The sequence below is a fragment of the Zootoca vivipara genome, chromosome 3 (genome assembly GCF_965207765.1).
Source record: "Zootoca vivipara chromosome 3, rZooViv2.hap1.1, whole genome shotgun sequence".
Classification (NCBI taxonomy): domain Eukaryota; kingdom Metazoa; phylum Chordata; class Lepidosauria; order Squamata; family Lacertidae; genus Zootoca; species Zootoca vivipara.
The window spans coordinates 23,714,611-23,734,724 of record NC_142586.1 but is presented as its reverse complement, the minus strand read 5'-3'; the positions used below and the strand labels follow the sequence as shown (position 1 = coordinate 23,734,724).

The 20,114-nt window shown below is 45.2% G+C and overlaps 1 protein-coding gene across 3 annotated transcripts in view; it reads left to right on the top strand.

Annotated features, from left to right (window-relative positions):
- Nucleotides 1-2,196: 2,196 nt before the first annotated feature.
- The window catches only part of PXDN (peroxidasin), a 79,903-nt gene continuing 61,985 nt past the window's right edge, over nucleotides 2,197-20,114 (top strand). For 2 of the 3 annotated variants that reach the window (XR_004692271.3, XM_035109922.3), the window contains exon 1: nucleotides 2,197-2,819. Coding sequence is in view for 2 of the 3 variants with exons in the window: in XM_035109922.3 (XP_034965813.1) it covers nucleotides 2,596-2,819 (224 nt within the window). In the remaining variant the exon portion in view is untranslated. The remainder of the gene's footprint in view (nucleotides 2,820-20,114) is intronic. The other variant, XM_035109923.3, reaches the window with a different exon arrangement.

Sequence of the window (20,114 nt, the reverse complement as noted above, 5' to 3'; positions counted from 1 at the left end):
ATACTATCCATCAGGCAGTGGCTGCTTGATTTCAGGATACACACCCAAGTGTCTGCACCAAAACCAGCTTACATCTGTAATCAATAAAAGTTGTGGCCTTATTTGATCCCAAACATTGCTGCTTTGTGTCTTTACTGGGTCTTATGTGTGAGCATGCACTTCCCTCCCCGTCTGCAGGTAAAAAAAAAGGGTAAATGACGCCCTGACTGGTTAAGTCTAGTCAAAGGCGACTATGGGGTTTGCGGTGCTCATCTCGCTTTCAGGCCGAGGGTGCTGGCGTTTGTCCACTGACAGCTTTCCGTGTCATGTGGCCAGCATGACTAAATTGCTTCTGGCGCAATGGAACACCATGACAAAAACCAGAGCGCACAGAAACGCCGTTTACCTTCCCGCTGCAGCGGTACCTATTTATCTACTTGCACTGGCGTGCTTTCAAACTGCTAGGTTGGCAGGAGTTGGGACAGAGCAATGGGAGCTTACCCCGTCGCGGGGATTTGAACTGCTTACCTTCTGATTGGGAACCTTGAGAGGCTCAGTGGTTAAGACCACAGCCAGCTCCACCCGCATCCCTGCAGCTCCATTGCACCAGGGCCTCCATTGTGGTGTCCCCATCTGTATGTTTTGTTTACAGTTCTCTATTGGAGTTGTAGTTCAAAAGTATAAGTGGCCTTCCATGGAGTATTCCTGTCAAACACTACAGTATGCTTCTCTACTCATAAGTAAGCCCTACTGAGTTCAGTCAGGGCTACTCCCAGGTGTTTCAGATGACGTTCTGACACTCACATCCAAAGGACACACACACACACACACAAATGTGTCTCGCTGTTTCACCACACCGAGCCTTCAAAGTGGCTGGCAACTCATATTAACGACGTTAGCTTCAAGCCTTGTGTTAAAGAGCGAAGTCGGGGATGGGGCGCCTTTCCCAGTCCGAGGGGCTCTTCTGGGCCACATGCCAGCCTTGGTGGGGCAATAGGCACCAAGTGCAACATCAGGCAAACCCATCTGGAAACAACTCCTTTGATTTGGAAGCCCTTCCTAAATCTTAACAGGAGTGAGGTGTTAACGTGTTTGTGGAATTACTGGGTGCGTTCTGAACCTATTCCGGAGCACTTTCACCTGTCCTTATGTTCAAGGGACACACACTGACACACTGAAAACAGATTGGCCCAGCCTTTCTCAACCTTGGGTCGTCAGATGTTGCTAGACTACAACTCCCATCATCCCTAGTTAGCAGGGATGATGGGAGTTGTAGCCCAACACCTGGGGAGCCAAGGTTGAGAAAGGCAGCAATAGGCCATCCACACACAGAGGCCCCACACCTACCGGGACCACAGAGATATGCAAGATTTTCCTTCTGTGACCATTTTCTTCAGGAGAGCTATGAGATTCAGGTGAGGGTCAGATGCTTTGTCAATCCCAGCAGGTATATAACAGGAATACCCGGCCTGGAAATGTAACTCGGGAGATATGTCCAGACATGACCAATGAAGTAGGAGAAGTGGCTTTCACACACACTTCATAAAGAAACGATTAAACGTGAGGGGGAACACTTTTATATTCCATGCCACTTCTTTTTCTGCCATTTATCAAAAGATCTCAGGGCAGTGTACATTAGAAACCGTATTGCAAAAGATCAAAGATAAAAACATACCGTAGTAAAAGCATACTAACGGGCAGCCCAATAATAAGTTAATCATCATAATAAAGAGTTCTCTCCCCCACATCCTTTCAGGCCATGCATTATTTAATAACCATAGGTAAAGAGGATGTTTTTGCCTGGCGCCTAAAGATAGGGAATGATGGCGCCAGGTGAGCCTCTCTGGGGAGAGCATTCCACCATCTGGGAGCCACCACAGAAAAGGCCATTCTCTTGTTGACATAGAGAAGGGTGTCAGATGACAATTGCAGGGCCTGGGGAGAGTATTGAGTTCCTGAGCCCTGTAAAGCTTTACAGGCCAACACTGGGAACCATTTGCAGAGCGGTTAGTGCCCGTGGCCACTGCAAAAGAAGAGGCCACAAGAAGACTCTTCGTCGTCATCGCGACCACAGCTGAGCTACGCCTGCCGGAAGTGGGGGTCTTTTGTGTTTCCCTCCGCCAGGTGTGGTGGCCATAAGGGGAGGTTTCCCCCCCCCTCCCTCCTCGCAGCTGGCGGAAAAAACCCCAGCAGCCATTGCCACCGCTGGCGCCGGCCGGGGGTGGGGTGGGGTGGAAGAAGAAGAGGCCACCAGAAGCCCCCTGCTCCTCGCCCCTCCATTGCGTTGCTCCAGGCAGGCGAGCGCAAGGAGAAGCCCCTGCCTCGGTGTGGCGAAGCTGCTGCCTGCTTTCTAGCAAGCTGGCTGGCTGAGGCGGCCCCTCCTGCCGCCGTCCCCTCTTTCTCCTCCCCCTCCGGGCTGCGTGCTGGCGACTGGCTCGCCTCCTGAAGCCCCGCCGCCACCACCGGCTCGACCACCGGAGCGAGAGCAGCGGCAGCAGAGCCGAGAGCTGCCTCGGCTACCTCTCCTCGCCCTTCTTTCCTTTTCATTTTTTCCTTCTCTTTCTCTTTTCCCCTCTCAACGCCCACCCCCCTCCGCTCGGTTTTTTGCTCTACGGCATGGCCCGGCGCAGAGCGGGCGCTGCCTTCCCCGGGCTCTGCCTCGGCGTCCTGCTCGGGAGCCTTCTGCCCCTCGCTTCCCTGCAGCAGCCGCAGCAGCCTCCTCCGCCGCCCAGGGGGAGCGTTTGGTGCCCCAGCCGCTGCCTCTGCTTCCGCACCACCGTGCGCTGCATGCACCTCATGCTCGAGAGCGTCCCCGCCGTGTCGCCGCAGACCACCATCCTGTAAGTTGGGGGGGGGGGGAGGTTGAGAGAGAGGGGGGGAAAACTTGAATAAAATATATTGCGGGGAGGGGGGGGAGAGAGACGCGCGAAGAAAGCTCCGCCCCGCATAATCGATCCCAAGACATGGCGCGCGCACCAATTATTTGAATGGCAACTTTTTGGGGAGGAGGCCCCTCAAATATTTTATCGTTGGCTCCTGTGGACAGCCACGTCTATCGCGCGCGGTTTGAGCAAGACTCCCAGGGAAGGGAGGATACCTGGCAATGGCGAGGGGTAGGAAAGGAGAGGCTTTTGGGGGGTTGGGGGGGGAGGAACCACAGCCGCTGCTGCGGCTACAGCGCACTCCTTTGTCTGCAGCCCTGGGTCTGGGTGCCCCTTCCCGGCTGCTCTTGCTACCGGTGCCGTGCAGACTTCTCTTTTGTCCCCGCCGCCGCCGCCACCTTTCGTGTTTTGTCTACACAGGCATGTTGGCTGAGGTCCACAAGCTATAGTTTAAGTTTGGACGCCTTGGGTTGAGACCCCGCAGCCCAGTAACGCAGAAGAAGTGGTACCGTAGGAAGGAGCGGAGCTGATCTTGAACCTCCAGGGAATTCGGGAAGGATCCAAGCCATTCCGCTCCCAGCTTTTATTGATTTCCTTTAAAAAGGTGACCTCGAGGGAGGTTTTTTGCTTTCCCGTTTGATTTCATTGACTGCTCCACTGTTGGAGAAGTTTCACTGGAGGAAAACACACACACACACACACACACACACACACACACACACACACACACACACACACACACAACCCCTCTGCTCTGTGGTTTCGTTTATTCCTTCCTTTTGCTCTGGTTTTTCTGGCTGAGAGTTTTGATCTCTGCAGCTCCGAGACCTTTTGTGTGGCTTTGTCCTCTTTAGGAATGTAGCCACTGGCATGAACTGTGTGGCTTTTCCAAGTCACTTGGCCTCCCAAGCCTCTTTGTTGTAGATTTCCATTCATCCCTCAGTTCTGTTCGATTTCAAGAATGTCTGTTTTAAAGGTGTCCTGGGATATGTCTGCTAAGAATGCAATAATTGGGGACCGTTATCATTTTTGTTGCTTTTTTTTGGTACTTGCCATAGCTGGGAATGTTGACTGGAAACAGTGATGTGTGTATTTTGGACAGAGGGTTTGTGGATTTATACATTTTATTTAAAAAGGAAAGGCAAGGGTTTTGAAGAGTTCCCCTCCCTGCACTTTCCCAACAGCAAACCACTTCTGAGCAGTTTTCAAACATGATTCTTGTTAGTGACTTTAGGTGTGGCGTACTTTGTCAGGCAAGAAAGGGGTCTTTCGGGGATACTTTCATCTTTGTTTTAATGTGGGTAGCTGTAACATATACAGAGCCTGTGCTCAATTATACCCGAAAAACATAAGCCTCCTGATCTTGCAGAGATTTATGGACATGCCAAACTTAACATAACTCTGTGAACCACAGTGATGTCACTGTAAGTATTCTCTGAATACTATTGGGATCTTCCAGGGTACAAAATGAAGCATGTGCAAGACTCAGACCAAGATGCAAGGTTTGAAAAGGCACTTCCATGAATGCCTGACTTCCCTGTTATTAGTAAATATAAAGGTAAAGGGATCCCTGACAGTTAAGTCCAGTTGCGAACGACTCTGGAGTTGCGGCGCTCATCTTGCTTTACAGGCCGAGGGAGCTGACGTTTGTCCGCTTCCGCAGACAGTTTTTCTGGGTCATGTGGCCAGCATGACTAAGCTGCTTCTGGCGAAGCCAGAGCAGTGCACGGAAATGCCGTTTACCTTCCTGCTGGAGCAGTATCTATTTATCTACTTGCACTGTGTGCTTTCGAACTGCTAGGCAGACAGGAGCTGGGACCGAGCAACGGGAGCTCACCCTGTCACAGGGATTCGAACCACCAACCTTCCGATCGGCAAGTCCAAGTGGCACAGTGGTTTAAACCACAGCGCCACCTGCGTCCTGTTATGAGTATACTGTTATGAGTACTGTATTCATATTCATATATACAGGATTACTTGGCCTGTAAAGCACATAAACAATTAACTTGTGCTGCACTTGACTCCCCAGACAGCACCCCCTGCCCCAACACCACCATCCGTTAAAGAATAAATATTTTAAATTTCTAGGCAACCATGTGCATGGAATTTCCAAATACCTGTGTTTTGGCACTGATATGTTTCAGTAAGTGCTCTTCAACTTCTGCCATTTACTTCGCCTTAAAAAAAGACTTCACAAGCCCATAGTCTTGTTACATTTGTAGTGTTCATGGTCTTGCAAGCAGCTTTGCTTGCATTTTTCTTGAATTACAGAAATACTGTTAGACGGGAGAAATCATTAACACACTGATCAATACAGCTTTACCCAGAAGTATTATTCACGCTTATTTCCAGATAAATATGTTAGGGGCACAGCTTTATAAATGAAGGTTTTAGCTGTGAATCCTATTGTATAAAACAGATTTTAGATTATTTTAAGGCCTTTAAGAATGTCCCACTATGCTTCAGACTCCAAATATTTCTGAAAATAAAAAGCGGAATTATTTTGCCACTAACTGAAACCTTTGGCTTGATGCACAACCTTTTGGCAGCATCTGAGTAATCCCACAGAAGCTGTAAAAAAAGGAAAGAAAAATTAACTGACTAGTACAGGAAGTGGGTGGTTAATGTTTCTTGCATTTAAAACAAAGTACATTTACAGAGGGCTTTTATATTGATCAGTGTTCTTTATACTGTTTCCTGTAATGCCAAGTTGTGCATGGCCCTGAATGAGACTTCATGTTGTTGTCCTCTGTCATGGAAACATATGTATGAATATAATAATAATAATAATAATAATAATAATAATAATAATAATAAAAATAATTTATTATACACTGCCCATCTGGCCGGGTCGTCGTCGTCCCCCCCCGCCACTCTGGGCGGCTCCAACACACATTAAAATACATTAAAATATCACAGATTAAAAACTTCCCTAAACAGGGCTACCTTTAGGTATTTTCTAAATGTCAGGTAGTTGTTTATCTCTCTGACCTCTGGTGGGAAGGCGTTCCACAGGGCGAGTGCCACTACCGAGAAGACCCTCTGCCTGGTTCCCTGTAGCTTTGCTTCTCGCAGTGAGGGAACCACCAGAAGGCCCTCGGCGCTGGATCTCAGGGTCCAGGCAGAATGATGGGGGTGGAGACGCTCCTTCAGGTATACAGGCAGATCATAGCTGCCAAGTTTTCCCTTTTCTCACGAGGAAGCCTATTGAGCATAAGGGAAAATCCCTTAAAAAAAAGGGATAACTTGGCAGCTATGTGGCAGATGGAGATCAGAAATATAAGATCAAAATACGGTACTTGATTAAAACTGCTGGGGCTTGGTGGACATCACAGTAAACTGTCATTAATTGTTGCATTTAATAAGCAAAAGACTATTTCACTTGGGATTGAGAAGTAGTATTCCACCACACGCACACCACATTCTTACTGACTTGTTACCTCAAACTTTGGGATGACAGCTTGCCTTAAGAGCTATAATGATTTGAAATATGTGATCTGAATCATATATTTTAGTAGAGCACTAAAGGAAGTGAACTGTGTAAAGGAAGTGAACTGAACTTTAAGCTGATCTGGCCTATGGTCCTTTAAAAAGGTGAATTTCTCTTTCACAGCAGAATAATCTGTTAGCAGAATTTTAATTAATGATAGTATGAAGCAGGTGAAAATAGCATTGGTTATAACTTTCAGCAAATGCATTATCTTGGCATGGAGCAATTGTTTCCAGGATTTGAGTCACATGTGTGCCATAGATCACATGCAAAAGACCCTTCTCACCTGTTTTCCTTCTGGGATCCTTTGTGCATGGAATCAATGAAAAATACATAGTGCACTTGTGTTTTGTTTCTTGGCCAGGAAGTCTATGTAGATTGTCCCATGGGATTGGGGTAAAAAGAGAGGTTATTTCAAAGAGAGATGTTTTCAAAACGTGCCTTGTCATGGTAAGAACAGGAGCTCCTCACCTCCTGTGGTGCTTGTCAAGGGAATGCCTTACTTAGGCAGCGACTGCAGTCCACACCTCCTAACTCAGAACGACAAAGACAGAAGCCTGGGGCTGCCTGCTGGGATGCTGTGCCTTGTGGGATGATGAGCAAATGTGGGGTCCCTGGTTATTCCCAGCTGTTGCCCTCCTATCCAGGGCCGTCTCAAGCATGTCTGGCGCCATGGTGCGGAGATCGCTCAAGCCCCCCCCCCACCCGGTGGGCGGGCGCACTGCGCTGCATGGCTTCCGTGCGGTGCCCCCTGCCAGCCCTGCGCCACCCAGCCTACCCCTAGAGCCGGCCCTGCTCCTATCTCCTATGGGGGGGGGTGCAAGCAGGATGCAAGAACCTGCCTGCTGCAGGTAGGTACTGTAGGCAACTTTTCAGTGAAGAGCTAGCTGCATCCTGGTAGAAATCCGGTGGGCCTTCCTCAGGGTCTACATGGAATGGGGTGGTTTCCTGGTCCTATTCACAGTACCTATTAAAAAGTCATCTGTAGAGAGGAAATGAAGAAACTTGAAAATAATAAGAAACAAGAAGGCATAGTCTCTGGGGATGGATTCACAGTCGTTATGGGCGAGGGAGTGGGAGAGCAGAGGGGGAAAGTGAGTGGTGCCTCCTGTTTTATTGAGGGGGAGGCATAAATGACAGTGGCTGATGTTACAGGGGTTCTGTGTGCAGCTTATTCTGCTCCTTGCATCTGGGTTGTTGTTTTTTTCCAAGCACCGTTGCCAGAAGCCAGAGTGCCTGGCCTTTGCCAACAGAGACCCTTGCTGCAGGTGAAGCACAGTTCATTCCTCGAGCCTAGCTGTTGGGACAGAAGAGTGTTGTTATGCCATGCAGTTGGGGCAAAATACCATTTTCTCATGGGGCAAAGTGGGTTTGGACTGACATGGAGATATTTGCTGCAGGTGCGCTATGCAACAAATCTCTTGTTTCCTTGTTTACCTTGTGTGGGGCTTTGATGTGGTGGAGGAGTGGGACTGACCTGCATGTGGAGATGAGTGTCTTCTCACTGCTGTGTGTGTGTGTAAGAGTCCAACCCATGCAGCTCAGGTAAGACACAGTACAGTGGAACCTCGGTTTATGAACACCTCGGTTTATGAATTTTCGGTTTATGAACGCCGCGGACCCATCTGGAACGGATTAATTCACTTTCCATTACTTTTAATGGGAAAGTTCGCTTCAGTTTATGAACGCTTCAGTTTATGAACAGACTTCCGGAACCAATTACACCCATGTTTCAGTTTATGAACGCTTCAGTTTAAGTACTCCACGGACCCGTCTGGAACGGATTAATCCACTTTCCATTACTTTCAATGGGAAAGTTCGCTTCAGTTTATGAACGGTTACTCTGCAGACCGTCTGGAACGGATTAATTCACTTTCCATTACTTTTAATGGGAAAGTTCGCTTCAGTTTATGAACGCTTCAGTTTATGAACAGACTTCCGGAACCAATTACACCCATGTTTCAGTTTATGAACGCTTCAGTTTAAGTACTCCACGGACCCGTCTGGAACGGATTAATCCACTTTCCATTACTTTCAATGGGAAAGTTCGCTTCAGTTTATGAACGGTTACTCTGCAGACCGTCTGGAACGGATTAATCCACTTTCCATTACTTTCAATGGGAAAGTTCGCTTCAGTTTATGAACGCTTCCGTTTATGAACAGACTTCCGGAACCAATTGTGTTCATAAACCGAGGTACCACTGTATTCACTTACGTCAAAGAGGGAAGAGACATGGGAGATAATTGCAGTACTTGTACTTATCAGCAAGCGTCCCCCTTCTCCCTTGCTTACTCGTGTGGGGTGCTCCGCTCTGCCCCTCTCCCAGTTGTTGGAGTGAAGTTTTGTGCTGCTGTCAGCAATGTATTCAAAACCCTAGAGTTTTGAAGGCAGAGTGCCCTTTCTCCATAGTTTCCCCACGGTAGCTCTAAGCATGATTTACATTGTGTGCCATGAGCTATGTTCTCTGGATGTAGGATTTATATTTTGGTAGTGGTGTACTGTGATTGGGTGCTGAATTCCACCATATTATATGCTCTGCTGCAGTGGTATGAATGGGTTGGTCACCCACATGGGCACAGCTGTTTGAAATTCACCTTCTCCTATTGAAGCCCCAGATCTGGAGCCGGTGTGAAGCTGAGCTGCTTGCCAGGCACATGACAGTGGACTCAAGAGGTAGAGGGTTTGGTGCTAAGTGTGCTCTTCCCTTTTGCTGCCTCCATCCCAAACACAACTTGTTTAATCTGTTCTGCTGAAGCATTTGTGTTGTTCCGCTGGCTTAATTTTGTGGCAGTGATGTAGCTGATGTATCCATCAACTCCTGTGTCCTCTCAGCTGGCAGATAGGATTTCTGCCTAAGCTGTGCTGTTTCTTCACTGCTCTTCTTTTTTTCCTTCTGTGAAAAACAAGACCTATTATTTCCATTTCCCGGTAGTGATGTATGGAAGTGAGAGCTGGACCATAAAGAAGGCTGATCGCCGAAGAATTGATGCTTTTGAATTATGGTGCTGGAGGAGACTCTTGAGAGTCCCATGGACTGCAAGAAGATCAAACCTATCCATTCTGAAGGAAATCAGCCCTGAGTGCTCACTGGAAGGACAGATCGTGAAGCTGAGGCTCCAATACTTTGGCCACCTCATGAGAAGAGAAGAATCTTTGGAAAAGACCTTGATGTTGGGAAAGATGGAGGGCACTAGGAGAAGGGGACGACAGAGGACGAGATGGTTGGACAGTGTTCTCGAAGCTACGAACATGAGTTTGACCAAACTGCGGGAGGCAGTGGAAGACAGGAGTGCCTGGCGTGCTATGGTCCATGGGGTCACGAAGAGTCGGACACGACTAAACGACTAAACAACAACAAAAATGAGGTGTATACAGTCATACCTCGGGTTACAGATGCGCCAAGTTGCATGTTTTCAGGTTGCATACCGCGCCGAACCCTGATGTACCGGAACGGGTTACTTCTGGGTTTTGGTGCATGTGCAGAAGCGCCGGATTGCGACCCACACGTGTGCAGATGTGGCGCTGCGAGTTGCAAATGCTGCGGGTTTCGAACCTGCCTCCCTCATGGATCACATTCAGAACCCGAGCGTCCACTGTACATTCCTCCCCCAAATAATTCCTTTATTAACAAGTCACTAAATGCTGCTTCTTCAAATTCATCTGAACTGCCTGAATATTCTGCAACTCATCTCCTTTTTTTATTTTGCTTTTCATCCTTCCATTTATGTGTTAGTTTTATTTTTTGTTAATCTTCAGTTCATTGTTTGGTTTTTGTTTTACTGAGTGGAGCTAAGTAGTAATTGGAAAACTATATGCTTCCTTTCTGCTCAGTAGTAATGGCTTTGCTTTTTTGTAGAACAACTGAGTCTGTAGTTTGTTGCCTTTTTAGTGTTCCTTGTATTCCTTCCATGAATGAGCTTGCTTTATTCATCATTGTCTGATTTGTGTGTGTGTGTGTGTGTGTGTGTGTGTGTGTGTATACCATGCATACTGTGTTTTTACGCTTACCTCTATAAATATTTCCTGCAATACCTCATTACAGTTGTGAGGTCTTCTTCACACAATCAATTGTGCATATGCTTACTTTTGTTCTTCACAGTAATATTTTATAGTCCTGTGCAGACCTCCTACATACTGTATATTTGAAGAAGCATCTCTTTCCCCTTCATTCAGCCCAGACACTGAGGTCCAGGTCCGAGGTCCTTCTGGGGGTTCCCTCATTGTGAGAAGTGAGGTTACAGGGAACCGGGCGGAATGTCTTCCCTTGTAGTGGCACCTGTCCTTCTGTCAGATGTCAAAGAGATAATTATTTGACCTTCCGTAGACATCTGAAGGTGGCCCTGTATAGGAAAGCATTTAATGTGTGGTGTACTGTTGTGGTTTTGTATACTCTGTTGGAAGCTGCCCAGAGCGACTGGGCAACTCAATCATATGGGCAGAGTACTAATAATAATAATAATAATAATAATAATAATAATAATAATAATTGCATGGATTGGAACTTATATATGTACAACCTGTAGGTTCGAAATGTGTACTGTAACTTGTACTCTCCATCATTGCAGAATACAGATGTGTTCCTATCTACCTATGTACCATTGTATGGCCATAGTAGCCTAGTGTTTGTGACCAACATTAGAGGTTGGGTGCATGATCCCATTCCCCCCCCCAACTCCCCCATCAAAGATCCCAATTTCTGATCAACACTTCTGATACAGGATGCTTCCTTTTCAGTTCTCAGTTGGGGCACTCTGCTTGTATCGATAAGTTCTGCTATATATTCTGACCCCTTTTATGCAGGGGCGGTGCCTTGCTGCCTTGCTTACTTTCCCTTCAAAAATGAGTTGTCTTCTGTGGTAAATAGAAACCTGTGTTGCCACTGGGGGGGGGGAAGCAGACACACACCTTTAGAATCTTCCCTGTGGGTAGTCATTCCTAGAGATATGCAAAGTTAACTTGTGCTGTCAAATAGTACGCTAGCATTCACAGAGGCAAGAGAATTTGTTTTTCAAGTTTTGATCCCACTTTTCTTTCTAAAAGGAAATTCAGAGTGGCTAGCAGTCCATAAAATATCAATAGCATAATAAAAAGGTAGAACAAAACAAAATTTTAAAAGACGTGGTTTTGTGTGTGCTTTATGCAGGTTTTTAAAAATTATATGTGGTGTTATACCAGGTTTCTGGTGCTGGTGTTTCTGGCGTGCGTATACACACACACACACACACACACAGCCATCCTGAGTCTCATTTTCCAAAAGAAAGGTGGGATCAAATTATGAATATAACAAATTTATGTGATAGAAGGGCTAAATTAACACTCTCAGTGCTTCTCACTACTTTCAAATCCAATATAAAAAGCTGCAATCAGACTTTGATTGGTATGATGAACCCAAAAGGAGTGCTTTCAATATCCTTTCAAAATTCCCGGTTATTCCTGTTCTGTGTCTGCCATGCATCACCCATGCAAAACAGCACTGCTTCTTATCTGAAATAAACTGTTCAGAAATGTTGGATTACATTTTACTCCTCCCAGAAGAAAGAGGAATGTGAAACCCCACACAGAGTAGCCCTGTAGAGATACTTTTCATTTCATATGATGAGTGGACAGCATGAAGACCCCCTCCTCCATCTGCAGCATGTCTCAAGTCACCCTTCATGTGCTACGTGAACAAAGGTCTGTAGCAAAGAACTTGCTGTGCTAAATGGCACCTCTTCCTATCCTGCGATTTTAGAATCTTGCACAGTCCAAGGTTCTGCTTTGCACAGGTAGCCTTGAGGAGCACAGCAAGCTCTCTGCTGCAGACATTTTGCCCTCCCAATGCACGGAAGACAGTGTTGGAAGCTATATAAGCCAGGTGCCAAGTTGCTCCTTAAAACAGGGTTACAGGTGCCAAAACAGAATGCCTAGTTGCCTAGCAGAGAGAGAGAGAGATATGATTTTTTGGTTTCTGAAATTCATTCTGATTGTGCACATAAAATATAATGGATAGAATTCTACAGGATGTGTGGTTAGTGTGAAACAGTCAAGACCCAAGAATCCCCAGGCATGCAGCTCCATCTTGGCACCCAGGCATCTTCACTTGGTCGCAAGTGGCCAAGAGCTAGGCACAAAATGTGCCTGGCAAATTTTGAACGCTACTTGCTGGGGGGGGGGTTGGATTGGTGCTCAGGATGCAGTGGAAGGGGGTAGGACAAGCCAGCACATCCTTGTTCTACCTTATGCAGTTCTGACTGCATGGGAAAACTGGGCTAAAATGTGTGCCGAAGCTCCAGCTTTTCCAGTCTTATTCCATTGGTTTGCATATGGCTGAACTGTGAGCTGCTATTATTCAAAGTCGGCACCATGGCATTCCTCACTTCCACCTCATAAAAGTATGTATGCCTTCTTTCCCAGGCAGTTCAGTGTCAAGAGGTAAAGTGAAAAGTATGTGAGCCTTTCCAGGTCAGTCTGCAGCGTCTGTTGGCAGAAACGGAAAAGATACACCACTTGGCTTGGCAAAAATGGATTGCCTCGGTTAAAACTCTGGTTGTGCCTGGTGGCTTTAAAACTACAACAACTACAACAACAACACTGCAGTATAATGTTACGTCAAGTAAACAAGGTCCCTTTGCCATTGTTTCAAGAGAAGGTGGGGATAATCAACTTGTTCTACTACATTTAGCTATATGGGAATAAATTTCAAGGCAGTACAGAGCAACTGCGGAGTGAACGCTGGCTCAGCTGAAATGAAATTTCTCAAATGTTGGGGGGAAGGGAGGTCGTCTTCTCATTGATTGCCAGGTTTGTATGCTTGTTGCTCTGGGGCTATTACTGTTGCTAAGAGCCAGCTGATTCCTTTGAAAAGAAAATTGAATGAACATTTTAAGACCCAACAGCTAATGACTTGGAAACTGGGAGAAATGTTAGGGTCTGCAAGCTTTCCTTTCATTGTGCCCTGGCGGCTGCAGTGACACATCTGTTGCCATCTTCCTCTCGTCTTTCTTATTTATAATCTCTGGAAACATTTCTAATATACACTACTGAATGGCTTTCCAATCCCTTGGCATGGTGTGAAGAGGATGCAGATGGGTTTACTTCTGAACTGAGGCTTAAAATTGCCATAGATTTCTGGTGTTTGTTGGGGATCCCTGTTCACAAATATTATGCTGAAATATATGTAATATTGCAGTGTTAAAAAGATTAGGATTTCAATCCTATACTCCTGTACCCCTGATAGTAAGACTCATTGAGCTCAGTTGGACCTGCTTTTGAGTTGACATTCTTTGGAGGATTGTCTTGTTAAAGATTCAGAAAAGCTAATCTAGGACACATTAAAAAGTTAATCTTAGGACACATTAAGGGAAGGAACAGCCACAGTATATCTTATTTCTAAACGAGGTTGAGAGGGTTGAGAGCTTTCCTCTTCCATTCGACTCACCATGTTGATTTTGGAAACTGATGCTACCTTTTGCTCTTTCGAATACATTTGCCATTACATTTTTGATTCTCCTTTAGCACAAACCTACTGTTTCCAGTACCATATGTAGAACTGCAAATGACAAAGCTACACACATGGGGAGAGCTTTTGTTGGATTTGTTAGTTATTGAATTCCTACTGGAGTCCCACTGAAGTTCCAAGAACATCTGTGTGAAATAACTTTTCCTTTGGATGGCTTTTGCTGTTCACAAATCATTCTGCTTATTCATTCACTATGTTTTAGTGTTGCTTTAGAGTTTACTGTTACTCAGTCTTTGGGACAATGGTGCAAATAAATGCACATGTAAATGGAAATTCTGAAGAAACCAAAGGGCTTCTTTACCAATATTGTTTCATTTTTGTTATGTTCAGCAGCATCTGCCAAAAGCGGTAATAAAAAAGATGTCAGAACACTTTTTGACTACTGTTTTATGGTTATATATATATCATTCCTAAATAACAGTTCAGTGTCATGACAGCAGGTCAAACTACAATGTCAGATCCTTGATTGAAAGGCCCCAGGTGGTGCTGTGGTTAAACCACTGAGCCTAGGGCTTGCTGATCAGAAGGTCGGCGGTTCGAATCCCTGTGACGGGGTGAGCTCCTGTTGCTTGGTCCCAGCTCCTGCCAACCTAGCAGTTCGAAAGCACGTCAAAATGCAAGTAGATAAATAGGAACCGCTACAGCGGGAAGGTAAACGGCGTTTCCATGTGCTGCTCTGGTTTGCCAGAAGCAGCTTTGTCATGCTGGCCACATGACCTGGAAGCTATACGCCGGCTCCCTCGGCCAATAATGCGAGATGAGCACGTAACCCCAGAGTCGGCCACGACTGGACCTAATGGTCAGGGGTCCCTTTACCTTTACCTTTATCTCAGATCAACTTAAATATACCAAGAGAGCCTTTTGAGTCCTCACCAGAACTTTCCCTTGTGTTATCCCTTTCCTCAGAAATACGTAGGGTTGCTAGTTTCAAATGCTGTTCAAACAAGAACTAGATACTTTTGCCTTGAGCTGGGGAATGGTCCATAGGGGTGTCTTCATATTTCAGTTGCAGGTTTGACAGCTAGATTGTTCTGGGTGTCTAGATTTTTGATTCAAGACATCAAGGGTTATAAAATTACCTTTTGGGTTGGAAAGTGAGTTGGTCAGCTGAGTTTAAAGCTTGAGAAGAAGGTGGCTGTCCCAAGTGGTAGTGAATTGTACTTCCCAATTCATTTTGGAAAAGGGATATGCTGTTGTCACACTCATTGCACTGTTGCTTTCAAATATATTTATCTACACACAGCAAGTCATTTCAGCTTTTTTTTTTATTAAAGGGAAAATAAAACAGCACTTGTTCTGTGAATAATTTGGTTTCTAATAACAATCATTTAGTTTGAGAGGATGCCGGGCTTTGTCACTTAGCACATGTGACATACACCTCTTGTACAAATTCCAACAACGTAAGCAATCTTCATTGTGCTGAGTGATACAAATTGCTTGTAATCACAGGTGAGAAGCCATCTGAATCAGGCTTATATTCAAGAATTACTGATAGGCTTCAATCCAGAGTAGCTATTTTGGTCGGTAGGCAACAATCCCACATGCTACAGTAACCTTAAGTCATAGCTGCCAAGTTTTCCCTTTTCTCGTGAGGAAGCCTATTCAGCATAAGGGAAAATCCCTTTAAAAAAGGGATAACTTGGCAGCTATGCCTTAAGTTCTGTCACATTTTTGCTTTGATAACTCATTCTGTCAGAAACAAGCTACTGCTTATTTTTTAAAGTTTACTTCTTCAGCTCTTAGATGAACTGCAGCTCAAACATAGGAAAATGCCCTTTCCTCTCTTTTTTTTTTGCAAACTGGATTTTGTAGCATAGAATAAACTCTGTCTAGATGGACAAAGTCATACGGTGATTCACACTAAGTCCACATGAAGATAACATGTCTTAACAGTGCTGAGTGCTCAAAAAACCTATGGTAGACCTTTGAGACTTGCTGTACTTACTACAACCCACAATCCCAATGCCTTCTGAATCTTCTTTTTGTAATGACCTCTGAGTCATGTAACTTGGTGGTCGTAAAAACTGGCATGTGGATCCGCAGGCTTTTTACAGAGATAGTGGACAATCCTTAAAGTACTCCATTGATAGCTAATTCTGAATTTCAGGCTTCTGGTGCACAGATGAAGAAAATCTTTTAATCCATTTAAAATGCAATTCCATTGCCCTTTTGGGCGCCGAGGCCATGCCACCACCTCTAATCCATCTTGTTCAGGCAGCAAGCCTCATTCACTCAGCCTCCCTGTGAACAATATCACTTTTATTGTATCCTTCACATTGTTGAAATCAATCAGTTGCAAAAAGCCGACCCTCCTAGTCTCTGAGTCACACAGCTTCTATTCAGCTACTATACTTCACCCACTGGGCTGCACTCCAGAGGTTCTTGCAAGCTCCTTTCTTTTCACTGACATCCAGAAACTGTAGTTTATCTTTTTTTAAAACAAATATGAAAACAAAAGAAAAGATTGTGTCTGGTTACACAGCTGCATCATCCTGATATATCAAGTGTTTTCTTGTTACACAAGAATGGCAGGAGTTTTTTGTTTCCATTTTTAAGCGTTTGTTCCTCTCCCCCCTCTTCCTTGGATTCAGAAGGCTGGATGTTTATGTGATTCTGTTTTTGTCATTCTTAATTGTTGCCAGGACACTGGTGATATTATCTGAGTTGCAAATGCTAATCATAAGAATGCACTCAGGCCCAATGAATTTAATAGCCTCAAGCTGTTAACAAACATATATGAGACTTAACAAAGTAGCCCTGGAAATGACAGGCACAGCTGTGGAATTTGCAGCAGTCAAGTTTTCCATCTGGCTGTTTCTATAGCTAAACACTGTGGACAAATTGAGAAAGTAATGATCCACAAGAGGTACACCCATTTTGTGGGGGTTTGGACTGCTTGCTATAATACAAAACACCCCCCCCCCCCATGTATGTTGTGTGATTGAAAATTAGATCACTTTATGCCAGGAAACTGTCACAATCATAGTCTTAGATTTTATATATATGGAGGACGGTTCCCGTTTAAAACAGTGTCTAAATGCACATTTTAAAAAAATCTAGTTAATAAGTTTATTGCTCTAGCTATAGGCTATGACAAACATGTAGCAATAGTATTACTAAAATACTACAGAACACACATCCATAATATAACCAGGCACCCCCAAACTTCGACCCTCCAGATGTTTTGGACTACATTCCCATCTTCCCTGACCACTAGTCCTGTTAGCTAGGGATCATGGGAGTTGTAGGCCAAAACATCTGGAGGGCCGCAGTTTGGGGATGCCTGATATAAGCCGACATCCATGATGTAAATCTAGCTTGGTTTTAGATTAAACCTTTGAATTGCCACAACAACTTAGAGTGATTTTTATTAAACTCCTTTTTCTTGATTATTTTATTTTATTTGGCAGCCAGTGTATAGAGCGGCATTCCCTGTGTTACGAAGCTGCTTATTGTCTCTCAAAAGAAGCCAAACCATTTATTGCGGTCTGTACCTGCTTGCTTGTGTGAACCAAGGTTTCAGAAAGCAATCTCTTGGATCTCTATCTAAGGGGCAGGCTAATGGGTAATGAGTGATGTCTTTCACCTGAGGCTGGCCGCAAATAAAAAAGTCTGTCTGCATATGGGACCTTGTTTTGGTGGGCATCACTTGGAAACACATCCGAATAAAGGCATTTCTTAAGGAAGCTGGTGAGAGTTTGGTTGGATAACTAGCTCTAAAATGCTCTGTTCTCAGGAGGGGATATCAAGGGGAAAATTTGTTGTTTCCAATTAGTTGCAGATCCTTTCTGGATTCTGTCCAGAAGAGCCAATCCCTTAGTTGGCACTTATTCAAGGTCAATGCAGAGCTCAGTTCTGGAAAAGTAATAGTCTAAAAATCTTGACAAGCTGCTTTTCAGAGTTGGTTACCACCGACTTAAATATAGCACAGCACAGGAAAATGCCCAATTGGCCTAGTAGCCATTCTTTTAATATATTTTAATTGTGTGCCGAACGCAGCGCCCGTTTGGAAACAGGCCTGCATAGAGTGGAAGCAAAGGTATGGCAATCTGCCTTTTACCTGTGGCTAAGACTTAACATGACACCCACTGGCCTTCTCCCTCTGATAAACAGTGACAAATTCCAATCAAGTTGGGAGAAGAGCATCCTTAGGAAGCTGGCCCGATACGGACTCTCAGCAGGGCATCTCCTAAGTCTGGAAATGGAGAGGGCGAAAAATTTAATCAAGGAAAGAATCACCGACAACGAATTACAAAATGATTTTACCAGACTTGCTACAAATTATCAACACCTATATGACCATCGGAAGATTTACTTGGCAAATTACCTTAAGTCGGTAGATAATCCTAGACATCGCTGGGCGTTTTCTAGGGCCCGCTTCAACGCTCTCCCCTCAGCGCTGTTAGCTGATAGGTATAACAAGACCCCCTTTGATCAAAGATTATGCCCATGTAGCAACAAAGAGATGGAAACAATTGGGCACGTCCTGCTACACCAGGGGTCCCCAAACTACGGCCCCCGGGCCGGATGCGGCCCAATCGGCCTCCCAATCCGGCCCGCGACGACCCCCGCCGCCCGCTGCCGCCGCCCGCTCTTACGGCGCGCAGCACGGCGACGATCAGAAAAATCGGCAAAAAATTGCCGAAAATCCATTTTGCGCATGCGTATGGGCCTCTCCCGACCCAGAAGAGGTCATTTCCGATGCACTTCCGGGTCGGGGGAGGCCCATACGCATGCGCAAAATGGATTTTCGGCGATTTTTTCCCCGCCCGTGTGCGTGTGCGCATGCGCACGGGCGCGCACTCCTCTGCCCTCCGCCCCGCTGCGCGCGCACTCCCCTGCCCTCCGGCCCGCCGCGCGGTCGGCGCGGCGGGCACCGGCCCACTGCGCGGTAAGTCTGGGGACCCCTGTGCTACACTGTCCATTATACCAAGAGAAAAGAGCTAATTGAACCGCTCCTAGCCAAACAGCCCTGCCGATCAGGAGAAGCTTATACAGTGGTACCTCGGTTTATGAACACAATTGGTTCCGGAAGTCTGTTCATAAACTGAAGCGTTCATAAACTGAAGCGAACTTTCCCATTGAAAGTAATGGAAAGTGGATTAATCCGTTCCAGACGGTCCGCAGAGTAACCGTTCATAAACTGAAGCGAACTTTCCCATTGAAAGTAATGGAAAGTGGATTAATCCGTTCCAGACGGGTCCGCGGAGTACTTAAACTGAAGCGTTCATAAACTGAAACATGGGTGTAATTGGTTCCAGAAGTCTGTTCATAAACTGAAGCGTTCATAAACTGAAGCGAACTTTCCCATTGAAAGTAATGGAAAGTGAATTAATCCGTTCCGGATGGGTCTGCGGTGTTCATAAACTGAAAATTCATAAACCGAGGTGTTCATAAACCGAGGTTCCACTGTACCAACTACCTGCTAGCTGATACAGATATAGAGACCACTAGGGCTGTAGCTAAATACTGCTACTTGGTGACAAGAATAAGACATGCCATGATGAAAGCAACCACCAAAGATAAAGTTCCTAGTTAACCCATAGCAGATGGAGAGATGACAGAGGCTCAGTTTTATAACAGCCATGTAATATGTTATAAAATTTTAAAATTGTGTAGTGCTCAATAATATACTGTATGAACTGAATTTTAATTTTAATTCTAATTTTAATTTTAATGTATGAACTGAATCATTCTTTTGCTGGTCTTTGACCATATTAAAGTTTACTTACAATATATTTTAACTGAGTGCAGTCTGCTCTTCCCTTAATTTTTGGCCACCCAGATTCTATACGAAGATGAGTTGCTGATATTCCTGATGGTAGAGTGTATAGCTTCCAAAAAAGTTATTCTGCACAGTTTCCAAAACTTTAATCAGAGCCCCAGATTTCAGCAGCATAGAGCATTAGAGTAAGCACCTTGCTACCGAATATACGGTATTTAGGGCAGATTCAACAGGTTGACCTCCCTTATTGTAATGGAACTTCATCAATGTCCCTATGGGTTTCTGTGCTTTGATTTTCACTGGCTCCATATGATTACCGGTACTTCCAAGAGAGAGTTTCACCCAGAGTGTGCCCAGGTATCTAAATGGGCGAGTTTGTTTTGTAGCTTGCTGTACCATTTATATCTAGGACTGTGTTTGCCAAAACCCATTATCTTGGTCTTAGAGTAGGATTTCCTGTTTACAGTATGTACTGAATACCTCCAGGAGATTTTTGAGGCCCAATCGGGAAAGAGAGAAGAGCACTAAATCATCTGCAT